The 24,441-nt window shown below is 55.4% G+C and overlaps 1 protein-coding gene across 1 annotated transcript in view; it reads right to left on the minus strand.

The window, feature by feature from the left end:
- Positions 1-201: 201 nt before the first annotated feature.
- The window catches only part of LOC142186851 (talin-1-like), a 95,518-nt gene continuing 71,278 nt past the window's right edge, over positions 202-24,441 (minus strand). Inside the window, 30 exon segments of the mRNA XM_075261382.1 lie at positions 202-1,017; positions 1,235-1,360; positions 1,438-1,620; positions 1,694-1,756; positions 1,846-1,971; positions 2,106-2,230; positions 4,225-4,330; positions 4,411-4,518; positions 4,605-4,790; positions 4,876-4,992; positions 5,076-5,201; positions 5,529-5,712; positions 5,857-6,023; positions 6,106-6,252; positions 6,331-6,450; positions 8,847-8,948; positions 9,028-9,177; positions 9,273-9,443; positions 9,530-9,631; positions 9,711-9,843; positions 13,093-13,274; positions 13,359-13,499; positions 13,656-13,817; positions 13,893-14,036; positions 17,335-17,457; positions 19,626-19,715; positions 22,704-22,797; positions 22,977-23,116; positions 23,483-23,680; positions 24,002-24,121. Coding sequence (XP_075117483.1) covers positions 886-1,017; positions 1,235-1,360; positions 1,438-1,620; positions 1,694-1,756; positions 1,846-1,971; positions 2,106-2,230; positions 4,225-4,330; positions 4,411-4,518; positions 4,605-4,790; positions 4,876-4,992; positions 5,076-5,201; positions 5,529-5,712; positions 5,857-6,023; positions 6,106-6,252; positions 6,331-6,450; positions 8,847-8,948; positions 9,028-9,177; positions 9,273-9,443; positions 9,530-9,631; positions 9,711-9,843; positions 13,093-13,274; positions 13,359-13,499; positions 13,656-13,817; positions 13,893-14,036; positions 17,335-17,457; positions 19,626-19,715; positions 22,704-22,797; positions 22,977-23,116; positions 23,483-23,680; positions 24,002-24,121 — 4,068 coding nt within the window. The 3' untranslated portion in view covers positions 202-885.

Below are 24,441 nucleotides of genomic sequence, written 5' to 3' on the forward strand. Positions count from 1 at the left end.
GTCCTTCACCTCTCCCCCTCCAAGAGGATCAGAGTTGTTGCTGCTAAAGGAAACATAATGCAATGAGCTAATTGTGTTCAGATGAGTGATTTAGCAGAGCTTCCGGTGTACATCAGTCCACCTTTCCCCAGGATCCGTATACCTACAGAGGATTGCCCGACCATGTCCAGGCTTGCCACAAACAATCACGAGTCACTGCTCCGAGGTGAAGATATTTATTGGTGATAGGAGTTTTGGTGGAGCCCTGGAGGTGAGCGGGCAGAGACGTCACCGCTCAGGATCCATCACAAGAGCATATAAAATCTCAACAAAATGCAAAATAAAAATAGATACTTTATATAGAAATGTAAGGGGACGTGGTCACGGGGAGACTAGGAAGCGCGCGGCTCGCTAAGGAGTAACAGTTTGATTGTGCGCGGCACGTTCAGGCACTTATCGGCATGAAGTAACATACAGACATTGGCTCACACGCACACGGATGTCACCAGTCATACAACATTCACTCCGCCTCCAGCAGAGCGAGGAGAACGGCAGAAGGGGCAAGCAGCGGGAGATTAATACAGCACAGGCCGGGGGCAAGAAGGCATCAGCCCCGGCCACAAGCCAGCATCAGGGCAATAAGGCACTGCCAATACAAAACCGTTCAGGTGGGAACGGACAACATTCACACACACGACACGTTCCGCTCCTTCCAGCGGAGGCATCTGAGGAAGATTATCAAGGATGTGGCCCCGAGTCCCAGAGCGCCGGCTTCATAGAGACTACTGAGGTCCATGTGCAAGAGCGATTAGTGAGCAGGAGAAGCCAGTTACGCCTCAGTAGTCAGGAGGAAGGGTGCTAGGTAATGGGAAGTGCGTGACGGGTGGGAAGGTGTCAGCCGACAACTCAATTCTGCGAGTCCTCCCGCAGCTCCGACGGCAGAAACTTATACTGCTGCTGTCTTATCATGGCCAGCTTCTTCCGAGCTTCCTCCAGCTCACGTTCCTTCCGCAACATTTCTTCTTGAGCTGCAATAATCTGCAAAACAAGGACAAGATCTAAGTCCGTGGGCAATGACCATGAGAAGAGGTCACCAAAGTGTAGAATCGGACTACAGTGATGGCATCAGGGAAGAGAATCTCAGCCAGACGTCCTGACAAGACGGGGGGCGCTATGAGGACATCCACCCGATACACTGCACCGAGTAGCGGACAGTCCTTCTGACGTAGTCCCTGCAGGATCCCGGCCATCTCACCTGTGCGATCCCTCCTACCATCTTCTCCTTCACCACCACCGTCTCGTCATACTCTTGGAACGCTGCCGCCTTTTGAGCGGCTTTCACGAGGTTGTCGGACGCTCTCTTCACGGCGTTTCCTGCTACCTGTAGACATACGACATGATTAGAGGTGAAGGCCGCTCTCCATGATCCCGTCACATCAGTGCCCTCGCTCCACTCACCTGCAGTCTCTTCATGGCCTCAGAATCATGGTCGGCCTTGACTTTACAGGCCACAAGTAGCTGCGCTGTCGATGCCGCCACCTGCTTCGCTGATGAAATCAGTTTCTCCTCGCTGGCGTGACCCTGGACGGCGGCATTTGCGGCCTCACACAAATTACTGGTAGCGGCAGCGACCATCCTGGCCTGAGGGAACAACGACAGTCATGTCAAGTCCAAGTCTGGAGAACTCTACGAGTCTGCACTGACAGATACTCACAGCGGAGATGAGACCCTGCGACCATTGTCCGTCATCTACTGCGTTGGCTGGGATTGCTCCGACCTGTGGAAGAAAGCAGAAACGTGTTACAGAGAAACACTGAGGAACAATAAGAAGAACATATGACCATCCCACCAGTGAGAAGAACCCACCTTGCCTTGGGCCACCAGCTCTCTCTGGGCTGCAGAGGCCGCTTTCACAAGGGCACTGGTGGCCGCTGCAATGGACTTTGCTGCCTCCAGGATCTGCTCCTCGAAGTTCAAGCTCTCGTCTGCCTGCTGCAAATACAGAAGAGCCGACAGTGAGTATCACAAGGCCGACGTATCACCGATCACCGAGTCAACGTCTTGTGTTATAGTAAGGCGCCGGTCCACCAGGGGCCCTAAAGAGGGTTTACATTTTGGGGACCTACCTTGGGTTTGGCACGTGGCTTCAGCTGCTCCAGCTTCTTGGCTGCTGCCTCTATAGCAGCCGCGGCTCCCAGGAGCTCGTTCTCAGCAATAACTGTGGGGTCTTCAGGGTCCACCCATTCAGTACCTGGTCACATGGAGGAACCGACAGATTAGAGGGCGCCGTGTGGACCCAACCAGCACATGACTACAGCGCGGCACCCCAGGATCAGACTCAGTATGGCCGACTCTACTTCTGCATGGAAACAGACGACAGACCAACCCCGTGTAGTCACATTTCCTTTCATCCATGTCCTACTTTGGGTGAAGCAGATGAATGGATGAAGAGCGGAGAGTGAGACTACACGGGGGCTGTTTGTTGTCTGATACCAGGGTGATGCATAGGACAGGACAGAGGTCTCTGGGGTTCCCTCCATGTTGATGGGTTCTCCTTTATCACCACCATCCTCGCCCCTCCATGTCCTGCCCCAAGCTGTAGCGCCCCCCACTACTGCCTGGTTGGGTCCATTCATCGCTAGTGCTACTTGTGGTTCAGTATCACCGCCATATACTGGAGCGTATCCATGTGGGGAGCACACGGTATACATGTGGGGAGCACACCGCCATATACTGGAGCGTATACATGTGGGGAGCACACGGTATACATGTGGGGAGCACACCGCTATATACTGGAGCCTATACATGTGGGGAGCACATCGCCATATACTGGAGCATATACATGTGGGGAGCACACGGTATACATGTGGGGAGCACACCGCCATATACTGGAGCGTATACATGTGGGGAGCACACGGTATACATGTGGGGAGCACACGGTATACATGTGGGGAGCACACCGCTATATACTGGAGCCTATACATGTGGGGAGCACACCGCTATATACTGGAGTGTATACATGTGGGGAGCACACGGCATACATGTGGGGAGCACACCGCCATATACTGGAGCGTATACATGTGGGGAGCACACGGTATACATGTGGGGAGCACACGGCATACATGTGGGGAGCACACGGCATACATGTGGGGAGCACACGGTATACATGTGGGGAGCACACGACCATATACTGGAGCGTATACATGTGGGGAGCACACTGCCATATACTGGAGCGTATACATGTGGGGAGCACACTGCCATATACTGGAGCGTATACATGTGGGGAGCACACTGCCATATACTGGAGCGTATACATGTGGGGAGCACACGGTATACATGTGGGGAGCACACGGCATACATGTGGGGAGCACACGGTATACATGTGGGGAGCACACGGTATACATGTGGGGAGCACACCGCCATATACTGGAGCGTATACATGTGGGGAGCACACCGCCATATACTGGAGCGTATACATGTGGGGAGCACACGGTATACATGTGGGGAGCACACGGTATACATGTGGGGAGCACACGGTATACATGTGGGGAGCACACCGCCATATACTGGAGCGTATACATGTGGGGAGCACACGGTATACATGTGGGGAGCACACGGCATACATGTGGGGAGCACACGGCATACATGTGGGGAGCACACGGTATACATGTGGGGAGCACACCGCCATATACTGGAGCGTATACATGTGGGGAGCACACGGTATACATGTGGGGAGCACACGGCATACATGTGGGGAGCACACGGCATACATGTGGGGAGCACACGGTATACATGTGGGGAGCACACCGCCATATACTGGAGCGTATACATGTGGGGAGCACACGGTATACATGTGGGGAGCACACGGCATACATGTGGGGAGCACACGGCATACATGTGGGGAGCACACGGTATACATGTGGGGAGCACACGGTATACATGTGGGGAGCACACGGTATACATGTGGGGAGCACACGGCATACATGTGGGGAGCACACGGCATACATGTGGGGAGCACACGGCATACATGTGGGGAGCACACGGCATACATGTGGGGAGCACACGGCATACATGTGGGGAGCACACGGCATACATGTGGGGAGCACACGGCATACATGTGGGGAGCACACGGCATACATGTGGGGAGCACACGGTATACATGTGGGGAGCACACGGTATACATGTGGGGAGCACACGGTATACATGTGGGGAGCACATGGTATACATGTGGGGAGCACACGGCACCTTTCATGGCCTCGGCAGCCTGGATGAGCTCCGTCACTGAACCAGCCACTTGCTTGGAGAAGCCGGCCAGCTGTTGCTTCAGGTCAGCGCTCGGTTTCTGAAGGATCTGTGTGGACAGAAGATGGTGAGGATGAGACCAGGGTGACCCGGCCCCTCGGCCGCCCCTCTGCTGCCCCTCATACTCACCACCAGTACGTGGTCCAGGAGCTGCAGGTAGCCTGCGGAGCACTCCTTACCGAACCTCATAGCCCGGATGCGTACGTCGGGGCTCACCTCGGGGTGGTAGGCGGCTTCCTGTGGACACAGTGAACAGACCATCATCATCACTAGGCTTCGCTTCTCACGTCACGCTTACACACCCGAGTGTTGCATCCCCGCACCTTGCATGATCGCAGCATGTCAGCGATAGCCCGGCGGCTCAGATTGGCGGTGGCGATGACATCTTCCTGTCGACACGAGTTTCCAGCAGCGACGGCCTTGGCCGTGGCCATGGTGATGCCTTTGGTCATGCGAATGAAGTCTTCTGGGGTGGAAGTCTGAGGAGGCGGCTCCGGAGAGGAGAAGACCTAAGATGTAGGAGGGGGAGGAGACAGTAAAGCTGCGCCCGTCCATATCACTGACCACGTCACCGTCATGACCCCCCAGACTCACCGCAAGCTCCTGCCTTATGTGCTCTATTGTGGCCTCCAGGGCCCGGGTCCCCTTGGTGGCCTCGTCCTCTACAGCCTTCACGGTTTTCAAGAGAGACGTCACATTGGTCACCATAACCTGGAAGCAGCACAAAACCTGTAAGCTGAGGACACCGGGCACCACGTCAGCCACGGACCCCAGAAGGTCATGTAGGGACTTACCTTAGCGGAATTCTTCAGCTGGTAGACTGATGGGTCATCGCTGGACTTGCCGGCGGCGGCTTTGGTGGCGCTGATGAGATCTCCCAAGGCCTTGGCCACATCCTTTACTGCATTTATAAGAACCACCTAAGGAGAAGCACAAGAGACAAATGGGAGGGTGGTCAGAGGAGGAGTCACCAGGCCTGAGACAACCTATGGCCATCCCCAGAGGCCGCAGCACACGGCTCATCTACAATCACTAAACTCCATCCTTGGAGGGGGCTGATGTCCCTCATTTCTTAAAGGGACCTCCCACGTTTCCTTACATCGGGGCGGAGTGGTTTGAAGTGTCCATTACTCTGCCCCTATATCTTACCATAGGATAGACTTCTAAGAGCCGAATCCTTTACACCCCCTCCTAGTCCCTGGAGTCATCCGAAGCCCCCCACTCCCACCATGAACGTATACACTTACCTGAGTTTCTGGGTCCTCCGACCCCAGGCTGGCGGCACCCAGCTTAACATTCTCTGCCAGTCGTGTGATGGTGGTGACGGATGACTGCGCTGCCTGCGCCAACTTCTCCTGGCTCGATGTGGCATTCTGAACCAAGACCTTTGTGTCTTCTACCAGGGCTTTGGCCGTCTTCAGGATGCCCTCGCTGGAAGGCAAATGGCGTCATGGAGGGTTATAAGGGGGAATAGGGGCCACACAGGGTTACAAGAGGCCACAGGGGATTACAAGGGCCCACACAGGGAACCATTAGAAACAGGGCCTGACCACATCAGGAGGAATCATTGCTCACCGGTGATCTGCAAAGGTCTCTGCGTTCTCGCGGTTCAGCGTTCCGGCGGTGGCAAACATAATGGTGGTGTCCAAGTCGGCAATAATTCCAGACACAGCACTGGCAGCCGTAATACAGGCCTGCGTGCCCCGGTTACCGGCCTGCAGGGCGGCCAACACATGGGAGACCTAAGAGTAATAACACAGGGTGAAGGCCGCACATGGGGGTGAGGGTCAGGTACGAGCGTCCCGCCTGATGGTCACCACCTACCTTCTCTGACACCAGCCGGGCACAGTCAATCAGTTCTCTCTTGGTGTAGGTGTCAGTGGGGCAGCACTGCAGGGCTCCGGCCTTAGTGACCAGCTGAGAGCAGCCATGTCCCAGATCCTGTACCCTCTGCTTAATATGGGATCCAATCTGAAAGACAAGACGTGCAGGTAAGTGGGAGAAGACGACATGAGGACCATGTGACCCCAGGCCAGCGGCACCGCTCACCTCTTCATTCTCCGCAGTCATAGACGCTGGTTTGGCGTCATTAGCAAGTTGGCCGTAGTCAGTAGTAAGTTGGCTCGCCAGGGTCCCCAGCTCATCCGGATTGGTGGTGGATTTAGTCACCTGGAAAGAGCAAAAACAGAAATCCAGTAATATGATCTATAGATGGATATGGCCGAGGCTACACCGGGCTGAGAGGAAACAAGCCCGGCCCCAATGTGACTGTGATGACCTCAGATAATGTATAACCTGACCTCAATGTGACTGTGATGGACCCCAGATAATGTATAACCTGACCTCAATGTGACTGCGATGACCCCAGGTAATGTATAACCTGACCTCAATGTGACTGTGATGACCTCAGATAATGTATAACCTGACCTCAATGTGACTATGATGACCCCAGGTAATGTATAACCTGACCCCAATGTAGCTGTGATGACCCCAGATAATGTATAACCTGACCCCAATGTAGCTGTGATGACCTCAGGTAAGGTATAATCTGACCTCAATGTGACTGTGATGACCCCAGGTAATGTATAACCTGACCTCAATGTGACTGTGATGACCCCAGATAATGTATAACCTGACCCCAATGTGACTGTGATGACCTCAGATAATGTATAACCTGACTTCAATGTAACTGTGATGTCCCCAGGTAATGTATAACCTGACCTCAATGTGACTGTGATGACCTCAGATAATGTATAACCTGACCTCAATGTGACTGTGATGACCTCAGATAATGTATAACCTGACCTCAATGTGACTGTGATGACCCCAGGTAATGTATAACCTGACCCCAATGTAACTGTGATGACCTCAGATAATGTATAACCTGACCTCAATGTGACTGTGATGTCCCCAGGTAATGTATAACCTGACCTCAATGTGACTGTGATGACCTCAGATAATGTATAACCTGACCTCAATGTGACTGTGATGACCCCAGGTAATGTATAACCTGACCCCAATGTGACTGTGATGACCTCAGATAATGTATAACCTGACCTCAATGTGACTGTGATGACCCCAGGTAATGTATAACCTGACCCCAATGTAACTGTGATGACCTCAGATAATGTATAACCTGACCTCAATGTGACTGTGATGTCCCCAGGTAATGTATAACCTGACCTCAATGTGACTGTGATGACCTCAGATAATGTATAACCTGACCTCAATGTAACTGTGATGTCCCCAGGTAATGTATAACCTGACCTCAATGTGACTGTGATGACCTCAGATAATGTATAACCTGACCTCAATGTGACTGTGATGACCCCAGGTAATGTATAACCTGACCCCAATGTAACTGTGATGACCTCAGGTAAGGTATAATCTGACCTCAATGTGACTGTGATGACCTCAGATAATGTATAACATGACCCCAATGTGACTGTGATGACCCCAGATAATGTATAACCTGACCCCAATGTGACTATGATGACCCCAGATAATGTATAACCTGACCCCAATGTGACTGTGATGACCCCAGATAATGTATAACCTGACCCCAATGTGATGTCCCCAGATAATGTATAACCTGACCTCAATGTGACTGTGATGTCCCCAGATAATGTATAACCTGACCCCAATGTGACTGTGATGACCCCAGATAATGTATAACCTGACCTCCATGTGACTATGATGACCCCAGATAATGTATAACCTGACCCCAATGTGACTGTGATGACCCCAGGTAATGTATAACCTGACCTCCATGTGACTATGATGACCCCAGATAATGTATAACCTGACCCCAATGTGACTGTGATGACCCCAGGTAATGTATAACCTGACCTCAATGTGACTGTGATGTCCCCAGATAATGTATAACCTGACCTCAATGTGACTGTGATGACCCCAGATAATGTATAACCTGACCTCCATGTGACTATGATGTCCCCAGATAATGTATAACCTGACCTCCATGTGACTATGATGTCCCCAGATAATGTATAACCTGACCTCCATGTGACTATGATGTCCCCAGATAATGTATAACCTGACCCCAATGTGATGTCCCCAGATAATGTATAACCTGACCTCCATGTGACTATGATGACCCCAGATAATGTATAACCTGACCTCCATGTGACTATGATGTCCCCAGATAATGTATAACCTGACCCCAATGTGATGTCCCCAGATAATGTATAACCTGACCTCCATGTGACTATGATGACCCCAGATAATGTATAACCTGACCCCAATGTGATGTCCCCAGATAATGTATAACCTGACCTCCATGTGACTATGATGACCCCAGATAATGTATAACCTGACCTCAATGTGACTGTGATGACCCCAGATAATGTATAACCTGACCTCCATGTGACTATGATGACCCCAGATAATGTATAACCTGACCCCAATGTGACTGTGATGACCCCAGGTAATGTATAACCTGACCTCCATGTGACTATGATGACCCCAGATAATGTATAACCTGACCTCACTGTGATGACCTTGGATATTAGACCTGGTACCATCTTGGCTCGGTGTCCAGCACTCACCATCTCCTGCACGGTCACAGCTATGGCCTTGGCCGTCTTCACCATGGTCGTCTGATAATCCACGAATGATCCCTCAGGTTCCCCGATGGTCTGCTCGTCCAGCTGCAGTAAGAGTGGTGATAGATGAGTCGCCCGGTCACAGCAGTCACCACCCATGCCAGCTGCACCTACACACACCTACCTTATTGATAGCCTGAGTGATGGAGTCCACCATGCCCCCGACCGCTCCTGCCGCACTCGCTGCCTCATTAAGAGTCGCCGTCAGGTCATCCACCGCTTCATGCATCATCTGAGCCGCTTCATCCAGCGCCTCCTGTGTATGTGCTGCCACCTGCAATGGCCAAAACCACAATGTAGGGTGAGCTCAGCCGGCCGTGAGGGGCACTCCTAGATGGCGGGCCCTCAGATCGGCTCCTGGCCTCTAACCTTGGGGTTGCCTCCAGCCTCCTTGGCGGTGTATAGCATCTGCAGGGCCGATTCTGCTAAGGTCTTGGTCTGGTCCAGTAGGTTCATCTGCTGCTGGTGGTTGATGGTCTTCGATGAGGCTCCAATAGCTGCGTGGGTCAAAGGCTCAAAGTACTGCGCTATCTGAGACACCTGCAAGGGCAAAGAACCCAAGACGGACTGTTACAGAGTGCTCAAAGGACTGCTAAAAAGGCTGCACACCCCTGAGAGACCCTCACCTTGTGTCCGAGCTGTGACGAGTCTGCTCTCGCTGCTGAGGCCAGCGGGTCTATGAGGTTGCTGATCTCCTGCACCGACGTCTGCATCTGGTTGTGCAAAGCCTAGACAGAGAGGAGATGATGTTAGAGAAAGGCAGCAGTATAAAGCAGGTGCACAACCTGTGCCATGACCCACACTCACCTCCTGGGATATCCCTTCTCGTGGGCTCAGCTGCTGACTAATGGCTTCCAAGGAGGCCTGGTCCAGCTCCCTCACCGCCTGGTTCAGCAGATCAATGGCCTGGTCACATTCTCTCTGACCTGGTGCCTTGTCCCTGTGGAGACACCAATATGTAAAGGAGTCCTGACCATCCCCCCATGTATACTGACTGACATGTAAAGGAGTCCTGACCATCCCCCCGTGTATACTGACTGACATGTAAAGGAGTCCTGTCCATCCCCCCGTGTATACTGACTGACATGTACAGAAGTCCTGACCATCCCCCCGTGTATACTGACTGACATGTACAGAAGTCCTGACCATCCCCCCGTGTATACTGACTGACATGTAAAGGAGTCCTGACCATCCCCCGTGTATACTGACTGACATGTAAAGGAGTCCTGACCATCCCCCCATGTATACTGACTGACATGTAAAGGAGTCCTGACCCTCCCCCCGTGTATACTGACTGACATGTAAAGGAGTCCTGACCATCCCCCCGTGTATACTGACTGACATGTAAAGGAGTCCTGACCATCCCCCCGTGTATACTGACTGACATGTAAAGGAGTCCTGACCATCCCCCCATGTATACTGACTGACATGTAAAGGAGTCCTGACCATCCCCCCGTGTATACTGACTGACATGTATAGAAGTCCTGACCATCCCCCCGTGTATACTGACTGACATGTAAAGGAGTCCTGACCATCCCCCCGTGTATACTGACTGACATGTACAGAAGTCTTGACCATCCCCCCGTGTATACTGACTGACATGTAAAGGAGTCCTGACCATCCCCCCGTGTATACTGACTGACATGTAAAGGAGTCCTGACCATCCCCCCGTGTATACTGACTGACATGTAAAGGAGTCCTGACCATCCCCCGTGTATACTGACTGACATGTAAAGGAGTCCTGTCCATCCCCCCGTGTATACTGACTGACATGTAAAGGAGTCCTGACCATCCCCCCGTGTATACTGACTGACATGTAAAGGAGTCCTGTCCATCCCCCCGTGTATACTGACTGACATGTAAAGGAGTCCTGACCATCCCCCCGTGTATACTGACTGACATGTAAAGGAGTCCTGACCATCCCCCCGTGTATACTGACTGACATGTAAAGGAGTCCTGACCATCCCCCCATGTATACTGACTGACATGTAAAGGAGTCCTGACCATCCCCCCGTGTATACTGACTGACATGTACAGAAGTCCTGACCATCCCCCCGTGTATACTGACTGACATGTAAAGGAGTCCTGTCCATCCCCCCGTGTATACTGACTGACATGTAAAGGAGTCCTGACCATCCCCCCGTGTATACTGACTGACATGTAAAGGAGTCCTGACCATCCCCCCGTGTATACTGACTGACATGTAAAGGAGTCCTGACCATCCCCCCGTGTATACTGACTGACATGTAAAGGAGTCCTGACCATCCCCCGTGTATACTGACTGACATGTAAAGGAGTCCTGACCATCCCCCCGTGTATACTGACTGACATGTAAAGGAGTCCTGACCATCTCCCCGTGTATACTGACTGACATGTACAGAAGTCCTGACCATCCCCCCGTGTATACTGACTGACATGTACAGAAGTCCTGACCATCCCCCCGTGTATACTGACTGACATGTAAAGGAGTCCTGACCATCCCCCCGTGTATACTGACTGACATGTACAGAAGTCCTGACCATCCCCCCGTGTATACTGACTGACATGTAAAGGAGTCCTGACCATCCCCCCGTGTATACTGACTGACATGTACAGAAGTCCATCCCCACGTGTATACTGACTGACATGTACAGAAGTCCTGACCATCCCCCCATGTATACTGACTGACATGTAAAGGAGTCCTGACCATCCCCCCGTGTATACTGACTGACATGTAAAGGAGTCCTGACCATCCCCCGTGTATACTGACTGACATGTAAAGGAGTCCTGACCATCCCCCGTGTATACTGACTGACATGTACAGAAGTCCTGACCATCCCCCCATGTATACTGACTGACATGTAAAGGAGTCCTGACCATCCCCCGTGTATACTGACTGACATGTACAGAAGTCCTGACCATCCCCCCGTGTATACTGACTGACATGTACAGAAGTCCTGACCATCCCCCCGTGTATACTGACTGACATGTACAGAAGTCCTGACCATCCCCCCATGTATACTGACTGACATGTAAAGGAGTCCTGACCATCCCCCCGTGTATACTGACTGACATGTAAAGGATTCCTGACCATCCCCCCGTGTATACTGACTGACATGTACAGAAGTCCTGACCATCCCCCCGTGTATACTGACTGACATGTAAAGGAGTCCTGACCATCTCCCCGTGTATACTGACTGACATGTAAAGGAGTCCTGACCATCCCCCCGGGTATACTGACTGACATGTACAGAAGTCCTGACCATCCCCCCATGTATACTGACTGACATGTAAAGGAGTCCTGACCATCCCCCGTGTATACTGACTGACATGTACAGAAGTCCTGACCATCCCCCCGTGTATACTGACTGACATGTACAGAAGTCCTGACCAACCCCCCATGTATACTGACTGACATGTAAAGGAGTCCTGACCATCCCCCGTGTATACTGACTGACATGTAAAGGATTCCTGACCATCCCCCCGTGTATACTGACTGACATGTACAGAAGTCCTGACCATCCCCCCGTGTATACTGACTGACATGTACAGAAGTCCTGACCATCCCCCCGTGTATACTGACTGACATGTAAAGGAGTCCTGACCATCTCCCCGTGTATACTGACTGACATGTACAGAAGTCCTGACCATCCCCCCATGTATACTGACTGACATGTAAAGGAGTCCTGACCATCCCCCGTGTATACTGACTGACATGTACAGAAGTCCTGACCATCCCCCCATGTATACTGACTGACATGTACAGAAGTCCTGACCATCTCCCCGTGTATACTGACTGACATGTAAAGGAGTCCTGACCATCTCCCCGTGTATACTGACTGACATGTAAAGGAGTCCTGACCATCCCCCCGTGTATACTGACTGACATGTAAAGGAGTCCTGACCATCCCCCCGTGTATACTGACTGACATGTAAAGGAGTCCTGACCATCCTCCCGTGTATACTGACTGACATGTAAAGGAGTCCTGACCATCCCCCCGTGTATACTGACTGACATGTAAAGGAGTCCTGACCATCTCCCCATGTATACTGACTGACATGTACAGAAGTCCTGACCCTCCCCCCGTGTATACTGACTGACATGTACAGAAGTCCTGACCATCCCCCCGTGTATACTGACTGACATGTACAGAAGTCCTGACCCTCCCCCCGTGTATACTGACTGACATGTACAGAAGTCCATCCTCACCTCATATTGGTAATCAGCTTCTTGATTGAATCGGATACGGTGCGGGAGTGTCCAGCCAGCACTGACCACTGGGGAGGGTCCTTGGGGTTGGCAGCTAGAGACCGCGCCGTCTGGATGAGGCCAGAGGAACTCTCCAACATGACCTTAGCGGAGCTGACAATCGGCTCCATGGCACGGAGACCCTGAAAAAAGTGACGACACCCAGAATTAGGCCAAGGAAAAGCGTGCAAATGTGGAGCGTGCAGAGCGGGTGTGCGAGTCCTGACCTCAGGGGAGATCTGCGCCGGGACACTGGCAAATTCTGGGTTGGAAGCAAAGGCGGTGAGGTTCTCCACTGCCTGGATCAGGGGCACGGTGGCATCACGGCACTTCACCCGATTCTCCTCATTGAACGCTCCATCCAGGGCCTGAAACAGAAGAGATGACCATGAAGGACACTGCCCCCTGAGAGGTTGGACGGTGCGCCCCCCCCCGAGGGGCTGGACAGCGCCCCCTGAGGGGTTGGACGGTGCGCCCCCTGAGGGGTTGGACAGCGCCCCCTCACTACGTTATGGTGGACATACCTTGATGGTCTTCACCAGGTTGGCCGTGCTGTTTGCCACCTCCTTGGCTGACTGCACAAACTGCCTCTTGGCCACAGGGTTGGCGGTGTGAGTGGAGGCCAGGCGGCAGGCGTTGCAGAGGGCAGACGTGTGTTTGGCCACGATGGTGGCCGCTGACAGCACCTGTGTGTAAAGCAGACATAGGATGAAGGCCTGGTCAGAGAACCCGCATACTCCATGCCACCTCCGAGCACTTACCTGGGACTGTGTGCAGGCCGGGTCTCCCAGGTTCTGACACGCCATCTGTATGGCCTGGTTAGCTCGTGCAAACTGCGTGGGATCCACAAGACCCTGCTGACCAGCACGACTGCTGGGGTCCGACACTCCAACAAGATAGGCGGCCTGAGCAAAGGGGAGACCACAACTCACTATGTGAGGTACAGGACAGAGTATACAAACTGACTGCTGGCGCCCTACACTAAGTGCGAGTCCTGGTGCGCTACGTGACAAACTGCACAAACAGCACTGGTGCTCTGCACTGCACCTTACAGTAACAGTGCCAGTAGTGACAGTATATACAGAGATCACCAGGGAGGAGTCAGGCCGGTATATACAGAGATCACCAGGGAGGAGTCCGGCCTGGTATATACAGAGATCACCAGGGAGGAGTCAGGCCAATATATACAGAGATCACCAGGGAGGAGTCCGGCCGGTATATACAGAGATCACCAGGGAGGAGTCCGGCCGGTATATACAGAGATCACCAGGGAGGAGTCCGGCCGGTATATACAGAGATCACCAGGGAGGTGTCCGGCCGGTATATACAGAGATCACCAGGGAGGAGTCCGGCCGGTATATACAGAGATCACCAGGGAGGAGTCCGGCCGGTATATACAGAGATCACCAGGGAGGAGTCCGGCCGGTATATACAGAGATCACCAGGGAGGAGTCCGGCCGGTATATACAGAGATCACCAGGGAGGAGTCAGGCCGGTATATACAGAGATCACCAGGGAGGAGTCCGGCCGGTATATACAGAGATCACCAGGGAGGAGTCCGGCCGGTATATACAGAGATCACCAGGGAGGAGTCCGGCCAATATATACAGAGATCACCAGGGAGGAGTCCGGCCGGTATATACAGAGATCACCAGGGAGGAGTCCGGCCGGTATATACAGAGATCACCAGGGAGGAGTCAGGCCGGTATATACAGAGATCACCAGGGAGGAGTCAGGCCGGTATATACAGAGATCACCAGGGAGGAGTCCGGCCGGTATATACAGAGATCACCAGGGAGGAGTCAGGCCGGTATATACAGAGATCACCAGGGAGGAGTCCGGCCGGTATATACAGAGATCACCAGGGAGGAGTCCGGCCGGTATATACAGAGATCACCAGGGAGGTGTCCGGCCGGTATATACAGAGATCACCAGGGAGGAGTCCGGCCGGTATATACAGAGATCACCAGGGAGGTGTCCGGCCGGTATATACAGAGATCACCAGGGAGGTGTCCGGCCGGTATATACAGAGATCACCAGGGAGGAGTCCGGCCGGTATATACAGAGATCACCAGGGAGGAGTCCGGCCAATATATACAGAGATCACCAGGGAGGAGTCCGGCCGGTATATACAGAGATCACCAGGGAGGAGTCAGGCCGGTATATACAGAGATCACCAGGGAGGAGTCAGGCCGGTATATACAGAGATCACCAGGGAGGAGTCCGGCCGGTATATACAGAGATCACCAGGGAGGAGTCAGGCCGGTATATACAGAGATCACCAGGGAGGAGTCCGGCCGGTATATACAGAGATCACCAGGGAGGAGTCAGGCCGGTATATACAGAGATCACCAGGGAGGAGTCAGGCCGGTATATACAGAGATCACCAGGGAGGAGTCAGGCCGGTATATACAGAGATCACCAGGGAGGAGTCAGGCCGGGTATATACAGAGATCGCCAGGGAGGAGTCCGGCCGGTATATACAGAGATCACCAGGGAGGAGTCAGGCCGGTATATACAGAGATCACCAGGGAGGAGTCAGGCCGGTATATACAGAGATCACCAGGGAGGAGTCAGGCCGGTATATACAGAGATCACCAGGGAGGAGTCCAGCCGGTATATACAGAGATCACCAGGGAGGAGTCCAGCCGGTATATACAGAGATCGCCAGGGAGGAGTCCGGCCAGTATATACAGAGATCACCAGGGAGGAGTCCGGCCGGTATATACAGAGATCACCAGGGAGGAGTCCGGCCGGTATATACAGAGATCGCCAGGGAGGAGTCCGGCCGGTATATACAGAGATCGCCAGGGAGGAGTCCGGCCGGTATATACAGAGATCGCCAGGGAGGAGTCCGGCCGGTATATACAGAGATCACCAGGGAGGAGTCCGGCCGGTATATACAGAGATCGCCAGGGAGGAGTCCGGCCGGTATATACAGAGATCACCAGGGAGGAGTCCGGCCAGTATATACAGAGATCACCAGGGAGGAGTCCGGCCGGTATATACAGAGATCGCCAGGGAGGAGTCCGGCCGGTATATACAGAGATCGCCAGGGAGGAGTCCGGCCGGTATATACAGAGATCGCCAGGGAGGAGTCCGGCCGGTATATACAGAGATCACCAGGGAGGAGTCCGGCCGGTATATACAGAGATCACCAGGGAGGAGTCCGGCCGGTATATACAGAGATCACCAGGGAGGAGTCCGGCCAGTATATACAGAGATCGCCAGGGAGGAGTCCAGCCGGTATATACAGAGATCACCAGGGAGGAGTCCGGCCGGTATATACAGAGATCACCAGGGAGGAGTCCGGCCGGTATATACAGAGATCACCAGGGAGGAGTCCGGCCGGTATATACAGAGATCATCAGGGAGGAGTCCAGCCGGTATATACAGAGATCACCAGGGAGGAGTCCGGCCGGTATATACAGAGATCACCAGGGAGGAGTCCGGCCGGTATATACAGAGATCACCAGGGAGGAGTCCGGCCGGTATATTGTATATACAGAGATCACCAGGGAGGAGTCCGGCCGGTATATACAGAGATCACCAGGGAGGAGTCCGGCCGGTATATACAGAGATCACCAGGGAGGAGTCCGGCCGGTATATACAGAGATCACCAGGGAGGAGTCCGGCCGGTATATACAGAGATCACCAGGGAGGAGTCCGGCCGGTATATACAGAGATCACCAGGGAGGAGTCCGGCCGGTATATACAGAGATCACCAGGGAGGAGTCCGGCCGGTATATTGTATATACAGAGATCACCAGGGAGGAGTCCGGCCGGTATATACAGAGATCACCAGGGAGGAGTCCGGCCGGTATATACAGAGATCACCAGGGAGGAGTCCGGCCGGTATATACAGAGATCACCAGGGAGGAGTCCGGCCGGTATATACAGAGATCACCAGGGAGGAGTCCGGCCGGTATATACAGAGATCACCAGGGAGGAGTCCGGCCGGTATATACAGAGATCACCAGGGAGGAGTCCGGCCGGTATATACAGAGATCACCAGGGAGGAGTCCGGCCAGTATATACAGGATGGTGCTGGACTCCTCCTTCGTGTCATTACAGCTTCCTGTCCAGTCATCACCATCATGTCGCTGTAGTCCAGAGCACGAGGTGTCGATGCTATAACCGGAGCTACCTGCTTATAGGGCGATATTACGGCCGCACTGATGACATCACACCCTGACCTCATACCTGAGCTGCGGCCTCCGTCAGACCACACAGGGCTTTCGAGGCGGTGCTGACAGAATCCCCAAATTCCGGTAAGTTACTGGTCTTGGCGTGCTGAGATATTCCTGCCATCGACTCGCCCAGAACCTACGAGAAAACAGGTCAAGTGTGAGAGAGAACGTGTACAGGAGCGGGGCCCCGGGAAGGGAGTATGAATGGCGGGGACCCGGGAAGGGAGTATGAATGGCGGGGCCCCGGGAAGGGAGTATGAATGGCGGGGACCCGGGAAGGGAGTATGAATGGCGGGGACCCGGGAAGGGAGTATGAATGGCGGGGACCCGGGAAGGGAGTATGAATGGCGGGGACCCGGGAAGGGAGTATGAATGGCGGGGCCCCGGGAAGGGAGTATGAATGGCGGGGCCCCGGGAAGGGAGTATGAATGGCGGGGACCCGGGAAGGGAGTATGAATGGCGGGGCCCCGGGAAGGGAGTACGAATGGCGGGGCCCCGGGAAGGGAGTACGAATGGCGGGGACCCGGGAAGGGAGTACGAATGGCGGGGACCCGGGAAGGGAGTACGAATGGCGGGGACCCGGGAAGGGAGTACGAATGGCGGGGCCCCGGGAAGGGAGTACGAATGGCGGGGCCCCGGGAAGGGAGTACGAATGGCGGGGCCCCGGGAAGGGGAGTACGAATGGCGGGGCCCCGGGAAGGGAGTACGAATGCGGGCCCCGGGAAGGGAGTACGAATGGCGGGGCCCGGGAAGGGAGTACGAATGGCGGGGCCCCGGGAAGGGAGTACGAATGGCGGGGCCCCGGGAAGGGAGTACGAATGGCGGGGCCCCGGGAAGGGCGAGTACGAATGGCGGGGCCCCGGACTATTGATAAATGGACTGGTGACTAGGACTGTGATGGGTGATTGTGACTAGGACTGTATGAGGATGTGACTAGGACTGTATGAGGATGTGACTAGGACTGTATGAGGATGTGACTAGGACTGTATGAGGATGTGACTAGGACTGTATGAGGATGTGACTAGGACTGTATGAGGATGTGACTAGGACTGTATGAGGATGTGACTAGGACTGTATGAGGATGTGACTAGGACTGTATGAGGATGTGACTAGGACTGTATGAGGATGTGACTAGGACTGTATGAGGATGTGACTAGGACTGTATGAGGATGTGACTAGGACTGTATGAGGATGTGACTAGGACTGTATGAGGATGTGACTAGGACTGTATGAGGATGTGACTAGGACTGTATGGTGATGTGACTAGGACTGTATGGTGATGTGACTAGGACTGTATGAGGATGTGACTAGGACTGTATGAGGATGTGACTAGGACTGTATGAGGATGTGACTAGGACTGTATGGTGATGTGACTAGGACTGTATGAGGATGTGACTAGGACTGTATGAGGATGTGACTAGGACTGTATGGTGATGTGACTAGGACTGTATGGTGATGTGACTAGGACTGTATGAGGATGTGACTAGGACTGTATGAGGATGTGACTAGGACTGTATGAGGATGTGACTAGGACTGTATGAGGATGTGACTAGGACTGTATGAGGATGTGACTAGGACTGTATGAGGATGTGACTAGGACTGTATGGTGATGTGACTAGGACTGTATGAGGATGTGACTAGGACTGTATGAGGATGTGACTAGGACTGTATGGTGATGTGACTAGGACTGTATGAGGATGTGACTAGGACTGTATGAGGATGTGACTAGGACTGTATGAGGATGTGACTAGGACTGTATGAGGATGTGACTAGGACTGTATGAGGATGTGACTAGGACTGTATGGTGATGTGACTAGGACTGTATGAGGATGTGACTAGGACTGTATGAGGATGTGACTAGGACTGTATGAGGATGTGACTAGGACTGTATGAGGATGTGACTAGGACTGTATGAGGATGTGACTAGGACTGTATGAGGATGTGACTAGGACTGTATGAGGATGTGACTAGGACTGTATGAGGATGTGACTAGGACTGTATGAGGATGTGACTAGGACTGTATGAGGATGTGACTAGGACTGTATGAGGATGTGACTAGGACTGTATGAGGATGTGACTAGGACTGTATGAGGATGTGACTAGGACTGTATGAGGATGTGACTAGGACTGTATGAGGATGTGACTAGGACTGTATGAGGATGTGACTAGGACTGTATGAGGATGTGACTAGGACTGTATGAGGATGTGACTAGGACTGTATGAGGATGTGACTAGGACTGTATGAGGATGTGACTAGGACTGTATGAGGATGTGACTAGGACTGTATGAGGATGTGATCCGGACCTTGGAGTTCTCCATGACGTTGTCCAGGCAGTGGAAATAGGACTGGTCGTTGACGGGCTCGGTCGGGTTCTGCAGCAGCTCTCGCACAGTCTGGAATAAGACAAGTCAGGTCTCAAAATCACCTTCATACAGACCCACACAGTGACGTCACACCCTTCACCTCGGGCCCCCGCACAGTGACGTCACACCCCTCACCTCCGGCCCCCGCACAGTGACGTCACACCCCTCACCTCCGGCCCCCGCACAGTGACGTCACACCCCTCACCTCCGGCCCCCGCACAGTGACGTCACACCCCTCACCTCCGGCCCCCCGCACAGTGACATCACACCCCTCACCTCCGGCCCCCGCACAGTGACGTCACACCCCTCACCTCCAGCCCCCGCACAGTGACGTCACACCCCTCACCTCCGGCCCCCACACAGTGACGTCACACCCCTCACCTCCGGCCCCCACACAGTGACGTCACACCCCTCACCTCCGGCCCCCGCACAGTGACGTCACACCCTTCACCTCCGGCCCCCGCACAGTGACGTCACACCCCCTCACCTCCAGCCCCCCACACAGTGACGTCACACCCCTCACCTCCGGCCCCCCGCACAGTGACGTCACACCCCTCACCTCCAGCCCCCACACAGTGACGTCACACCCCCTCACCTCCAGCCCCCACACAGTGACGTCACACACCCCTCACCTCCGGCCCCCGCACAGTGACGTCACACCCCTCACCTCCGGCCCCCCGCACAGTGACGTCACACCCCTCACCTCCGGCCCCCCGCACAGTGACGTCACACCCCTCACCTCCGGCCCCCGCACAGTGACGTCACACCCCTCACCTCCGGCCCCCGCACAGTGACGTCACACCCCTCACCTCCGGCCCCCGCACAGTGACGTCACACCCCTCACCTCCGGCCCCCCGCACAGTGACGTCACACCCCCTCACCTCCGGCCCCCGCACAGTGACGTCACACCCCTCACCTCCGGCCCCCGCACAGTGACGTCACACCCCTCACCTCCGGCCCCCGCACAGTGACGTCACACCCCTCACCTCCGGCCCCCGCACAGTGACGTCACACCCCTCACCTCCGGCCCCCCGCACAGTGACGTCACACACCCTCACCTCCGGCCCCCTCACAGTGACGTCACACCCCTCACCTCCGGCCCCCTCACAGTGACGTCACACACCCCTCACCTCCGGCCCCCTCACAGTGACGTCACACCCCTCACCTCGGGCCCCCTCACAGTGACGTCACACCCCCTCACCTCGGGCCCCCCGCACAGTGACGTCACACCCCCTCACCTCGGGCCCCCCGCACAGTGACGTCACACCCCTCACCTCGGGCCCCCGCACAGTGACGTCACACCCCTCACCTCGGGCCCCCGCACAGTGACGTCACACCCCTCACCTCCGGCCCCCCTCACAGTGACGTCACACCCCTCACCTCCGGCCCCCGCACAGTGACGTCACACCCCTCACCTCCGGCCCCCTCACAGTGACGTCACACCGCTCACCTCGGGCCCCCGCACAGTGACGTCACACCCCTCACCTCGGGCCCCCGCACAGTGACGTCACACCCCTCACCTCGGGCCCCCGCACAGTGACGTCACACCCCTCACCTCGGGCCCCCGCACAGTGACGTCACACCCCTCACCTCGGGCCCCCCGCACAGTGACGTCACACCCCCTCACCTCGGGCCCCCGCACAGTGACGTCACACCCCTCACCTCCGGCCCCCTCACAGTGACGTCACACCCCTCACCTCCGGCCCCCTCACAGTGACGTCACACCCCTCACCTCCGGCCCCCTCACAGTGACGTCACACCCCTCACCTCCGGCCCCCTCACAGTGACGTCACACCCCCTCACCTCCGGCCCCCCGCACAGTGACGTCACACCCCTCACCTCCGGCCCCCTCACAGTGACGTCACACCCGCTCACCTCGGGCCCCCGCACAGTGACGTCACACCCCTCACCTCGGGCCCCCCGCACAGTGACGTCACACCCCCTCACCTCGGGCCCCCGCACAGTGACGTCACACACCCTTCACCTCGGGCCCCCCGCACAGTGACGTCACACCCCTTCACCTCGGGCCCCCCGCACAGTGACGTCACACCCTTCACCTCGGGCCCCCCGCACAGTGACGTCACACCCCTCACCTCCGGCCCCCTCACAGTGACGTCACACCCCCTCACCTCGGGCCCCCGCACAGTGACGTCACACCCTTCACCTCGGGCCCCCCGCACAGTGACGTCACACCCCCTCACCTCGGGCCCCCCGCACAGTGACGTCACACCCCCCTCACCTCGGGCCCCCCGCACAGTGACGTCACACCCCTCACCTCCAGCCCCCACACAGTGACATCACACCCCTCACCTCCAGCCCCCACACAGTGACATCACACCTCTCACCTCCGGTCCCCGCACAGTGACATCACACCCTTCACCTCGGGCCCCCCGCACAGTGACGTCACACCCTTCACCTCGGGCCCCCGCACAGTGACGTCACAACCCTTCACCTCGGGGCCCCCGCACAGTGACGTCACACCCTTCACCTCGGGCCCCCGCACAGTGACGTCACACCCCTCACCTCCGGCCCCCGCACAGTGACGTCACACCCCTCACCTCGGGCCCCCGCACAGTGACGTCACACACCCCTCACCTCCGGCCCCCACACAGTGACGTCACACCCCTCACCTCCGGCCCCCACACAGTGACGTCACACCCCTCACCTCCAGCCCCCGCACAGTGACGTCACACCCCTCACCTCCGGCCCCCCGCACAGTGACGTCACACCCCCTCACCTCCGGCCCCCGCACAGTGACGTCACACCCCTCACCTCCGGCCCCCGCACAGTGACGTCACACCCCTCACCTCGGGCCCCCGCACAGTGACGTCACACCCCTCACCTCGGGCCCCCGCACAGTGACGTCACACCCCTCACCTCCGGCCCCCGCACAGTGACATCACACCCCCTCACCTCCAGCCCCCGCACAGTGACATCACACCCCTCACCTCCGGCCCCCGCACAGTGACATCACACCCCTCACCTCCAGCCCCCGCACAGTGACGTCAAACCCCTCACCTCCAGTTCCCGCAGAGCGTTGTCACATTCCTTTTGGCCCGGGGCTTGTTGCGTGCACACTGTGATGAGCTGGTTGATGCTGTCCGTCACCGCCCTGACCAGACAAACATTAGTGAGTGACCCCTGCAGGACAGCAGCCCCCCTCCCATATATACACAGCACAGCTAGAACATATCCAGTGCTCCTGGGAGTTGTGCAGGATACATATGGGGTGGAGGAGCCATGTATACAGCATACTGAAGGCAGACATTACACACATGTATATAGCCGTACCTGGCCGCAGCGGCTAGCTGGCTCTTCAGGTTCGGAGCGGCAGGGTCGGCAGACAGAGCTTTGGCTGCCAGTAACAACTTGCTGGATGACAAGGAGATGCTCTTCAGGTTGGAGACCACCTGGGCCTGGTCCTCCTTGTTCTGAGGGCACAAGAAACCAATCACTGAGTGTTACGTGCGGCTGTGGCTCTCTACATACTCCTGTCACAGCTGTAACTCACGTCTCAGGACGGCCAGAAAGACCCTGAGGAGACGTCAGAGCTTTTCTTCTACATTATAAGACTGACATCCCCCTGAACCCAATGCCACAGCCCCGCACCACAATCTCCACCTGTCCTGCCTTCATTGTACCTGAGTCTGTCCTGACTTCATTGTACCTGAGTCTGTCCTGACTTCATTGTACCTGAGTCTGTCCTGACTTCATTGTACCTGAGTCTGTCCTGACTTCATTGTACCCGAGTCTGTCCTGACTTCATTGTACCTGAGTCTGTCCTGACTTCATTGTACCTGAGTCTGTCCTGCCATCTCCACTCCTGCCTGGAGGAACTCATTGAAGTCCTGACCATATTTGCCAGAAGCCTTGGCCAGATCCTGCGGGGTTCCTCGGGAAGCTTGCACAAGTTCATTGGCAGACTGATTGAGGCCGGCCGCCGCCTGGTTCAGCTGACTCTGCGCTTCTTGGAAGTTCTTGTTGCTGGGAGGGAACTGAAAAGTAAAGATGAACAGTGACAGGAAGAGTTATCATAGAGTCAGGACGATATTAAGGGGTTATCTACTGGGGACTGTACTGAGTGCAGTCAGGTGAGATCACAAGGTCTTCATGATGGTGGAGGATTGTCCAGGGGGGTCTGCAATGAGCGCCATCTAGATCACTACGACCAGATCAGTGAGAGGGTGGAGGTCCATGGAGGTGACGGGGTGGACACTTACCGAGGTGGCGGGGTGGAGGTCCATGGAGGTGACGGGGTGGACACTTACCGAGGTGGCGGGGTGGAGGTCCATGGAGGTGACGGGGTGGACACTTACCGAGGTGGCCAGGAGCTTCTTACTGGCTTCACCAATGCTCTTAATGGCGGCGTCCACATCTCTCTGTCCGGGCAGACAGTTCACACATCGGCTCAGGGCCTGAGACACGGCCTTAGCGACCTGCAGGGAGGGAAAGGGCAACATCAGACTGGACACCTGAGAACAAGACTAAGCGGGAGGACAGGAGGAACCCCCAGCACGGCCCCCCCAGCATTCAGCAGGACAGCAGGGCTCCTCAGCACTCAGCAGGGCCCCCCAGCACCCAGGAGGAACCCCCAGCATTCAGCAGGGCCCACTCAGCAGGAAGGGAAAGGGCAACATCAGACTGGATACCTGAGAAAAAGACTGAGCGGGAGGACAGGAGGAACCCCCAGCACTCAGAAGGACAGCAGAACCCCTCCCCCCCCAGCACTCAGCAGGACCCCCCCCCCCCCAGCACT

Source organism: Leptodactylus fuscus, unplaced genomic scaffold (assembly GCF_031893055.1).
Source record: "Leptodactylus fuscus isolate aLepFus1 unplaced genomic scaffold, aLepFus1.hap2 HAP2_SCAFFOLD_122, whole genome shotgun sequence".
Classification (NCBI taxonomy): domain Eukaryota; kingdom Metazoa; phylum Chordata; class Amphibia; order Anura; family Leptodactylidae; genus Leptodactylus; species Leptodactylus fuscus.